The 10,973-nt window shown below is 40.8% G+C and overlaps 2 protein-coding genes across 2 annotated transcripts; one reads left to right on the top strand and one right to left on the bottom strand.

Annotated features, from left to right (window-relative positions):
* Positions 1-10: 10 nt before the first annotated feature.
* tubgcp4 (tubulin, gamma complex associated protein 4) lies at positions 11-7,473 on the bottom strand. The gene is made up of 18 exons (XM_026377899.1): positions 7,313-7,473; positions 6,250-6,378; positions 5,965-6,087; positions 5,828-5,881; positions 5,681-5,737; positions 5,314-5,393; positions 4,456-4,657; positions 4,077-4,242; positions 3,867-3,991; positions 3,689-3,739; positions 3,516-3,621; positions 2,090-2,197; positions 1,828-1,972; positions 1,559-1,736; positions 1,234-1,368; positions 1,019-1,135; positions 798-937; positions 11-614 (listed from the first exon to the last, which is right to left on the bottom strand). Exons 1-18 carry the CDS (start codon positions 7,388-7,390, stop codon positions 608-610), a joined length of 2,001 nt encoding a protein of 666 aa, XP_026233684.1. The 5' UTR covers positions 7,391-7,473; the 3' UTR covers positions 11-607.
* Positions 7,474-7,666: 193 nt separating this feature from the next.
* On the top strand, positions 7,667-10,596 carry cdkn2aip (CDKN2A interacting protein). The gene is made up of 4 exons (XM_026377900.1): positions 7,667-7,822; positions 8,221-8,470; positions 8,569-8,693; positions 9,669-10,596. Exons 2-4 carry the CDS (start codon positions 8,223-8,225, stop codon positions 10,256-10,258), a joined length of 963 nt encoding a protein of 320 aa, XP_026233685.1. The 5' UTR covers positions 7,667-7,822; positions 8,221-8,222; the 3' UTR covers positions 10,259-10,596.
* Positions 10,597-10,973: the final 377 nt, after the last annotated feature.

Below are 10,973 nucleotides of genomic sequence, written 5' to 3'. Positions count from 1 at the left end.
GATCTTTTATTTTCTCTACAGAACATGGTTCATGAGACAAGGTTTTAGTATTTACAGTTTATACAAGGAGTCACCATGGGTGCACAGTCTGTAGTGACCCGAACTCAAACACATTAATCTAGTGGCTTCAGTTTGCAGATACTGGCGGCCAGTCGTGCTCTATGTTTTGACATTTCTCTCTCTCTCACACAGTAATTTCTATGTAATATTTTTAGCATTGTCCTGACTTGTTTTTGATAAAGCAGGTTTACAGGTTTTCTACCAGGTATCACTGTTATCTGTATGAGAGGATGCTCTATCCAGACAGAGTATAGGTGGCTGGCACAGTTAGCTTCTGGTGTAAGGGTCATGTAACTGTAGTATCATGTATACTAATGAATTTGATTCTGCACATAAAACACAAATTATCTGCAAAGCTAGAAACCACCAGACATGAGGAGTTATGATTTTAAAATGTTGGTTGAACTAATCCGTAACAAGCTTTTGTAACAATTTGTTAAAGGATATGAGTGATGTAAGTTTTGTTTAATATAATCTTCTGTCCTCAGTAAGAGTTTAGCAGATATGGACACATCTTCAAATCTTAATCCTGGTAGAATTGTTCTTCTTAAACGCTGGGGGGAAAGAAAAAACATTTTTTTTACTTTATCTGTAGTTATTTAATGGGGTAAATTGGTACTAACCTTAATTTGAGTACTCTGAGTATCAGATATGTTCTATTTACTGCGCATGCAGACATGTCAATCACTGAATCCATTGTTAAACGTATTCAATGGATGGTTTTTGTTGTGTCCTACCTGCCCAGAGTGCCTCCAGCCTGTGTGTAGTACTTGTTGTAGTCCAGTCGCAGTAGCAGCTGAGCCAGATCAGAGTTTATCTGATGATTCCTCACGCTTGAAAGGATTTTGAAGAGTAAGGACGACTGCCGCCTGAAGCCCTGAAATTTGTAGAGTCTGTATTATAAAAGACATCTTTACATTTTCCAACACCAGACAAACAAAGAGCTAAGACTCTGTACCTTGACCAGAAAGTCCAGCTGAGACGTTCCCCTCTCGTCCAGAGAAGACACACTCTGACATACCAGTGAGCAGAAGTTATGACACAGCTCCAGGATCTCATTCAGACAATGGAACACCTAAAGACATTAATCAGACATTTATTTTGATTACTTAAAGAGCAGGACGTTTAGCAGCACTGTAAGTTTCAACATAATCTGGCTCAGTGATTTAGTACCGGCTTCAGGAGGATGAAGGACTGAGCGAGCAGGTTGCTGAGGAAATGGTCATGGGCCAGTCTGATGCTCTCAAAGTCTCTGGTGGAGTTGATTTGCTGCAGCAGCTGAGAGAACTGAGACTCCAGCACATCCACCTGCAGACAGACAAAATTAAGAGTTTATATATTTATAAGAATCGTTGTTAATTAACACTAATATTATTATAATTAATTATACAGCCTCTGAATATGTCTTAAGTAAGTGAGGTGAGCACAGTCTCTTTATCACTGCAGAGATAAACATTATTTACACTTCTGCTCTGTAGCTTTTTCACTCGGCTGTTACCTGCAAGTAGTACTGTAGGTTGTCAATCAAAAAGGCCATGTGGTTGCGTAGCCTCCACTTAACAGCATCTGTCTGGCTGGACTTGAGGTGTTTTCTCTGCATCTGTAGAGCCCAGCAGTGCTGCAGCTGAGACTGCACCCGCCGCACACTCAGCAGGTACCTGAACACAACATTGTACCTGAAAACACAGGAGAAGAGGGCAGTGACCAGGTGTGCTTAAAACTAATGGATAGAATGAATCGTCGAGAGAGAGTGAACAGAGTACACACTTCTCCAGGACAGCAGGAGTGAAGAGGATGTGCAGCGGCCACTGAACTTTGTAGGTGAGTCCGAGAGCTGCCCAGCCCGTGGGCGGGCTCTCACGAGGGGAGGTGTCCTGTGGAGGAGTGGCTCCATCTCTGCTGCCTGACACATCTGACAAAACATACAGAGTAACACTTAACTGCTGTTGACTTCGGAAATTAAAACGTGTCATCTGATCAGTAGTCCCAGATATTCAACGTTATTCATTTGGCTTAGACACATACACACCTTTGCTGTCTTTACCCTGGTAGTCTACAGTGAGGTGCAGCAGAGGCAGCAGGTTGTCGTCATCCAGTAGCACCTTATGGGCTGCCTGCTGAAAGGCCACATTTACATCTGTGGAAGAGACATTGTGTTGGAAAAAGTCAGACCAGTCAAAATGACCCCAAGAGCACAACAAACACTGACAGTTGAGTATTTGGAGGCATCATTGGAACTGGCTAACATCTGTGTTCATGAGTCTACAGTAGGTAAAACACTGAACAATCAGTGTGTCTATGACAAGACACCACGAAGGAAGCTGCTGCTTGCCAAGTCGGGTTACAGAAGCCTGGTGAACGGCAATCTTGTCTATGGAGAGAAGAACGACCTCATCCTCAATATAACAAGACAAAAAACATAAGACTTCAGGAAGAACCCTCCCCCTCTGCAGCCTCCGATCAAAGGGACTGAGGTAGAGAGGGCTGCAGGTGACATCTGACCTGAGCTGGTCACTGAACACAGCTGCCACAGTAAAGAAACGCAGCAGCAGCTACTGTATATTTATCAGGCTGCTTTAGGAAAACTAGGCTGAATCATCGTCTCTCACCCAGACTTGGATCATGTACAATACCACTATGTGCAATATTTGAAATTCAGCTTTTTATGTATTACTTTTTTATTATTTTATTTATTATTATTATTATTATTACCACAGTGTTACCACACATATTTTCTTTCCTTTTTATTCTTAGACTAGGTGCTTTTTTTTCTCTTATATGTCTGTTTAACACAAATCTTGAATCTTGAAAAGTGTGGAAACTTCTGTTTGATGCTTGGAACAACCTGTGGCATTGTGCCCCCTTAAAAAACAAAAGGTGTTGATGTTGGTAATATTGATCTGATTTAGGCTTTTACACTGTCCTCACTCCTATACAGTATATATCATTCGTTTTAAAGCACATGAACGTTGTTTTAGAGATGTTACACATCTAGAGGTTATCACTGTATAATATGTCATGGCATGACATACAGTTCATGGCAGATTGGTGAATGTTTCAGTTGCTTTGTTGGTAGTAGCTGCAGCACCACTTGTTTTGCATCATAGTTATGATAGTTATGTTAAGAACCAAACAGGAAAAACTGCATTTTTATTAAACTTAAAAACTTAAAAAATGATTTTATTTTACCAGAAGTAATAAATCTGCGTCCTATTAACCTGCTGCACAGTTTATAGTAGGGTTATTGGAAAACTGAAAATCAAATGTAAAACACAATAAATGTGTCTTTTAAAAAGGAAACTTCAAAATCCACAAAAAATGAGGGAACAGTAAAATACTGAACAGCCACTGGCTGAAATGAACTGTTACACACCTGTTAACTATGAAAACACCTGTTCATAGTTAAACAGCTAAACAAGTGATAACAGACCTTAAGTTAGCACATCAACATTTACCGTGCTCAGTGACAGCTGTTGGAGGCGTCTTCAGCATCTGCTGTGCAAGGTCAATAAAAACCTGGTAGAGCTCTCCACGACCCAGCAAGTAGAAATCCTTAATGATCTGGAGGAAAATAAAAACCATCAACACTGTTTGCCATGATTTATGATCAACTAATTGTAATACACACCTTGAGTTGTTCAAGCAGTTCCGACTCCTCCACCATCAACGTCCAGAGATGCTGCAAGTCAATAGGATTATAAGGATGTCATCTTGTCACACTGAGCTTTGTAACTTACAAATGTTTATAAGCCTACTTTAATGTTATTTAGCTGACGGGACAAAATAACAGCAGTATATGAGCTCACCTCTGCCACTGTGCTCCTGATGCGATCAATCAGATTTTCAAAATCCACAAGGCTGAAAAGAGGCTGCTGTTTGAGTTTGTGCAGCTCAGCAGCAAACATGTCCTCCTGGTGCTTCAGTATGGAGCCTACAATCAATAAAACAATCACCCTGTATAAATAACGCATTGATTAATAGGCCTCGCTTAGATGGTGATAGCACAGCAGACTGACCAGCTCTAGACGGGCTGTGGTTATGGTTTTCAAACATCTGGACAGATTCTCCCACAAACAGGATCTTCTCTGCAACTCGGATGGGAATGTAAGAAGGAAGCATTTCTGTGCGCAGAGAGAACTGCTGCAGAGACGGAGCCAGCATGTTCTCCTCCTCAATCAGCCTCTGGACAGCAACACAGAAGCACATGATCAAAACACAGAAGGTTAGAACTCATTAATACAATGCTATGTTCTTCCTGAAAAGTGATAATAACCAAAAACAAAAAACTAAAAGCACCAAGATGTGTGAAAGACACCATAACTATTATACTATATTCCCCAAGCTCTTGTCCAGTGCTGGATTTAAATATGGTCCTAAATGTGTGACTGTTCTCACCAAGTCCTGTAGTTCTCTGAGTTGTTTCCCACTCAACCCTCCGAGTCCGAGGTCCTCTTCTTCTTCTTCCTGATTTGCTGCAGCACCTCCTGCACTGGGCCCCTGCTTCACAAAAAACTCCTCACTTTGGTCCAGCAGCAAACCGTGCAACATCCAAGCTGCCAGCTGCTTGTACATCACACCATGGCACACCGCAAGAATTCTGCAGAGCGTTAAGACACGTTTTTAACTTAGTGTGAAACCATTAGTCATAGTAAAGTACGTGAATACAGGACGATTTTATGAAATCCACTGCAGTGTAAGACAATGCAAATTGCAGCTCAAGCATACAAATAGTACTTTTGTCATAGATCAGAATTAGGGCTTGGTTAAGTTCGACCCCTTAGGTCTCTTTACATCTCATGATCCATGTTGTGTAAATCCAGACAAGTGTCTAGTCTATTATTTGGCATTGTTATACATTACTTTTACAGGGTAGTCATCAGTAGTGTTATGTGACAACACCATGAAATTAGGAAGGGCGATGTTTCACAGAATGTTACACCCAGCTGGTATATAAGTCATTTTAACACATATTTAAATATATATCAGTGTGAATACGTAAATATAAGTGTGAAATCACATCAACAGGGAGGAAGGCCAAAGCTACAGTTGTGGTCAAACTAAATTAAATGATAAAACAACAAGAACATATTTTAAAACCTACATCCATGGATCAAATAAAATCAGACTTTGTGAAAGCCCCTGTATAATTAACACCTCACAGGAGAACCTGTTGATGGTTGATAGATGATTTATCCCACTCTAGCCAAATCAAATACAACTCTACTGTAAAACTCCCACATGTGGCTCACTTACTTTTCCAAGGCCATGCGAACAGGAGGAAGCCCTCCACAGCTGTGCTTGTACACCGTCTCCAGGATCTGACAGCCATGGATCTAAAGCAGCAGACATAAGACAGAGAGCACACACCTGTCAGTTCTGTTACCCAAGTGTCTATAGAGCAGAGCCAACCCTGATCCTGGAGGTAATCCATCCTGCTTGGTTTCCAGCTTTCCCATTAGTATAGGGTTGGCTATAGAGACAAAATAGTCTCAATAACATGGTTATAAATGCTTGTTATATAATCCACAAATAAAACAATATGCTCAATCATGTGCAACATGGACAGTGCTGTATGCCACCCTTAATTCACATTATCCTGATAAGGATCAACAATCCTTACCTTCTGTGATTTTATAGTCTCCACCACCACTATCACAGAGGGAAACAGCAGCTGGAACTGAAAGAACAATTTCAGTGTTAAACAGATATTTTAACTTTAGAAATACTTTCCACTAACAACATAAATATTATTGCTTTAATACTTTACCTGGTCAAGCTTGTAATTTACATGGGATATCGTCAGATGCGGATCTCCAAGGAACTGAAATATAGAGTTAGTAAGTTAGATGAGAATCCTCTCACATCCCTCATAATTCATTGTTATTGGCCGTATCATAATTTTACCTCTTGTTCAAGGTCCAGCAGAGCCTGCCTGTACGGCTGCAGCATGGAGTCCAATCCTGTGCAGAAAGCCCGCAGGTAAATTCCATGAAGTCCAGTCTGGCTGGGCTGGTTCGCATGATGTTCCTACAGAAAAAGCAAAGCACTTTAACATTTTATCAACAGTGAGGTTCTGTTTTAGAGCATGAGGTACTTATCTGACAAAGTCAAATACTGTGAGTGTAAAAATACAACTCATCTTATTAGCTGGACTGTGTGTAAATTCCATTATGTGCGACTGGGGCTTACTTGTTGGTGCACATGACCGGTGTGTTGTTCTATGAATTCTGTAAAGCGTATATAATCCGAGCCCAGTTTACAGAGCCGGTTGAGGACACTGGTCTCACTGGGGTGAAGGAAGGGCAGGTCTTGGGACACCTACAAAAACAATTTTAATACAGAAAATAGTATAAATGCATTAAAATGCAAATTGAACAATAACACCCAGAGGCATAATTAAAAGAAACGAAAGAAATATGGTAAATATTTTTTACCTGAATTTAGGTATTTCAGTATTTAAAACCCTAATATACATGTAGGTTTGTTTCAGCTCTGTACTACATAACAACTGAATCCTGCTTCTTATTTAGTTTGTACTCTGCGAACAGATAGCAACCCTCTACCTAATGACCTGGAAGGTCAAAAGGGTCCATATGGTAACACATGCACATCAACAGCTCAAATTTAATCCTGTAGAATAGCTGCATTATACCCATTTTTAAACACTTGTACATGCATCACTGGAGTCTCTGAAATGCTTCTGAATTAAATGGAGCATTTATAGTTTTCTAACTACATACAATAAATACTAACGTGCAAATGTGTGAGCAAATTACATCTAGAACTGGTTAATATTGGAAGTAATTCTAACCTCCAACCTTTTTCTTGTATTTTTCACTTTTGTCTCAATCAAGAAAATGTGTAATTTCCCCGTGTGATCAATATTTTACACACAGCTTTATGTTTGCCTTCTAGGTTACATTTAACATTCTTTACACTACAGTAAATGCTAACTGTGGCTCGATATATAGGATGTCTACACATGTTTTCTTCATTTTTGTGCAGCTCTAATTAATCTAATAATGAGCGGTAGATCTATATTTGAAGAAGAGACTTAAACTAAACAGAGGTCAGGTTTAATCCTTATACTGTGTTTATATATCATTAACACTAGTATTAACATATGACGTAGTAACATATAACTACTTCCAGCAGAGTTAATGATATATTTTATATACGTGACGCCTGTTAAACCATGTTTTTAAAAACACATCGACGTTAGCTAACTAGCACATCACTGAAAGGCTTTTACCTGCAAACCAGTGCGTTTGTTCCATGTGAAGATCGTCCCCGGATAGCCACTTAACGCCAGCAACAGCTCATGAATCATGTTAATTCACGTTCACTGATTAAAATTAAAATCTACATGAGCTGAGTTTCTCATTCCGGCACCCAAACAAGCCGCCGCCGCGCTGTCGCAGGTTGACTACGTTTCCACGCAAAGCATCACGGGACATGGTTACGAGTGTTGGTTGCTAACAGAAGTGAACGTTTTCTCAATTGTCACTGACTTTGATTTCAAAGAGTCCCAATAGTACGAGTGGTTATTAGTCCATTTTGTAGTGCTAAGAGACGACAGCAGTTGGTTCAGAGGTTAAATAACACTGCAATAAATTACAGTTAGCAGAAATACTTGTAGCCAGCTAATGCTAGCACTGCGATGCTGGTAATTGTAGTTCTTCACGGAAGACGGTCGCGCCTTCAGTCTCGCGTCATCATTCGGTCATGTAGCTAGCTAGCAACACATCGCAACAGAGACTTGGTATGTCAACTGTACTAACTCGGAATAGCACAGCACTAACACCATTATTGTTATTTTAAGCTTGATTATATGTCCTAATTGTTAGCGTAACTTCTGGTGGAGCTACTAACACTCGGCTAACCGTCAGTTTAACTTAACGTTAGCTAGTTGCTAAAGTCAGTTTATGAGTGATACTCTGGAAAACATTCACTAGTTAGCTTAACCAAGCGTCAGCCTGGCACGTTAGCAGCAGCACAACAGCTGTATGCGATTTAAAAACGCTTTAGTGTCATTCCACGTTTCAGCAGACTTGTTAGTAATTATCCTGATTCAAGCGAGGTGTACTGATTGAAGTGTCACACACATACATGAGGCAGTCTGGCTTTTTATGTGCTACTCACAAATGTTTGTTATTGCAGGGATGGCGGAGGAGAGGAGCGGAGAAGATATAGTTTCAGAGTACCTGGGCCAAAGCCCGGAGCTGGCCCAGTGGATCGACACCTTCAGGGGCTACTTTGAGAGCAACAAACAGTGGAGCGCACGGAGAGAGTTCCTCCTCAGAAACATGGAGGCTTTCCCCTCAGTGAAGCCAGGAGTGTCCAGCAGTAGTCTGGACAGGCTCCTCTCTCTGTCCATGGTCTGGGCCAATCACGTTTTCCTGAGCTGCAGGTAGGACACACTGACAGAGCAGAAAGAGAAACTTCAGAGAGCAGAGATGAAATCCCTCAGACGAGGAGTGACTTATTTTTGTGCTCTGCGTTTCTCAGCTATCCACAGGCTGTAATGGACAAGATCAAGGAGATGGGCGAGGGCATAGTTGTCCAAGACGCTCCAGTTCACAAAACAACAGGAAATGAAGCCATGGCCAAAGGGAAACGAAGTGCAACAGCTGGTAATTCAGTTCATGTGTTCACTAAAGCAGGGTACAGGTGATCTGACTCAAGTCTTAAGAAGTAACAAGTGTGCACAATATCAAGATAATAACAAATCCTTGTTTTTATATTGATGCCCATTGTTTGTTTGTCTGCAGTAACCAATTCTTATCATTGTTATAAATGAACTTGTTGGGATTGCAGAGTAGAAAGTATGACACTGTAGTATCATTACAGTGTTGCATTGCATGGTATTATGTTAAAAATGTTTCTAGTACAGTGTGTGGACAAAGTATTAGCAGTACCTTATAGTATAATCCAACCCAACACCACCAAAAGCTAAATCCCAGAGATTACGTTACAATGATGTCTCTCAGTTTTATGGAAGGTTTAAACAAAAGGTGAACAAGTTATAAACATACCATAAACACATCAGTGGTTATCCATAACATTGCCTATTGACATTTTTTGTTTGACTTGAAATATTTGATTTTGTTGTATCCCATTGCTGATGTTTTTGTGGTGTTAATCCCAGGTTATGTAAATTACGTATCCTTAGTGCAACTATTTAAAGCTGTAGTTTGCATGTTTATGTTATCTGTGTGGTAAAATGTTTGTCCAGTAACTACATATTCTTATTTTGTTCATAGAAATTAACTTGTTTCCCTTCAGCTGTAATGACTCTAATGAGAAGCTGTAAAACAGTTTTGCTGTTTTCTGTTTATGTTGAATAGCTGAGGAATGTGGCTGTTAAAGCTACAAATAATTTAGATGATGGGATGTGTTCTCTGCATCGCCACTAACTTTGGAAAGCTCGTTATGAACTACTGACGTATTTTATTGCTATTTTCTACTACAGCAGGGTTTCTGTGTAATTACCTACACACATTTTCTTCTTTACACACCCACACCTGAGGTTGGACTCTCAGTTTTCTCATTAAGTCGGCTTCCTGTTGCAGTCAACATTGTCCTGCATGTTGTGTCATTATTTGCAGAGGTCGATGCTGATAGCTGCGTGAAAAGAGCCAAATGTGGGTCTAATGAGGTTGACAGCCGACCTGCTGTGAGGACAACTGCGCGGTCTGTGAGTCAGAAAGCAGGACCTCCTCCACAGGCTCCAGCTGAGCACCAGCCATTCTTCAACCGCCTCTACAAAGCGGTTGCATGGAAGTTAGTGTCAGCAGGGGGCTTCGGTCCCAACTTGGACCACTTTGAAATACTTCGGAGCTGCGTAGAGTCATGTAAACAGACCCTGACCTGCGTGTTTGTGCCACTGAAGGACATCACAGGCCTCCCCGCAGGTCGCACACAGAAGGAAGGCCATGTGTGTGAAATTCGCTGTCAGACTGTCTACATAGGCACAGGATACGGACGGGATGAGGCTGCTGCCAGAGCCATGGCTTCCAAAGAAGCACTTAAGGTCTTTCAGGGCCGGAAAGTGACAGTAAAGATCTGTAGAAGGAAGTTTAAAGGAAAAGATGTGGAGGATTTGATGTTGTTGGACGAACAGCCTCGGAGTCAGGGCTTTCCTCCTGCTCTCAGCTACCCTTTTCAGGGCGAGCAGATGGAAGACGGTTCTACATAGAAAAGACATTTGCCCTGCTGTGATCCAGTTGGAGCACGGATAAGTAGTATTGACTGAATAGAGCTACTGAAGGAATTCATGACTGTATCGGGACCAGGCTGATGTGCAGCTGAACATCGTCACCACACTTGAAAATCATTCATCAACTTGGAGCATTAGCTATCATGAAGCATTTGCCACAATACTTTGGTATCATAAAACAGCTGATACATTGTTAGACAAACATCTGGGAAACATTAATCCTACACTGACTACATTTACAGCTGCTGTCAGTTTCAAAATGTTTTATAGAAAACCAAGTGTGTGCAAAGTTGGAGCCTGCGCCACCAGTTCAGCCATAATCTGGCAAAAAGCTCAACTGCTCAAAGGCAAAACTGTCACCTTAATAACAGAAGAGAACATGTTGCGTTATATGACGTGTATGTATAAATACTGTATTTTTCCCTTTGTTCGTTCTGCTGTGACAGTTCTGGGGATTGTTGATTGGCTGCTGTCACACTTCCAGTTAATTTAATTTTTTACAAACCAAGTGAGTTAAATAACCTAAATTTGTTGCATCTTGGTTTGTTTAGACTCCCAGAGAAGTGACTTGTGCAAACTAAGAACTTAAGATTTGAGTGTACAGGTTATAGTAGCAGCACACAGTAAAAACAAATACAGTGACTTTCTTTTTGTAAAAGTGATTTTGATATTTCAGCTTTAACCACAAGTGACT

Source organism: Anabas testudineus, chromosome 3 (assembly GCF_900324465.2).
Source record: "Anabas testudineus chromosome 3, fAnaTes1.2, whole genome shotgun sequence".
In the NCBI taxonomy this organism is placed as follows: domain Eukaryota; kingdom Metazoa; phylum Chordata; class Actinopteri; order Anabantiformes; family Anabantidae; genus Anabas; species Anabas testudineus.
The sequence above is the reverse complement of the archived record's forward strand: the minus strand, read 5'-3'. Positions and strand labels throughout refer to the sequence as shown.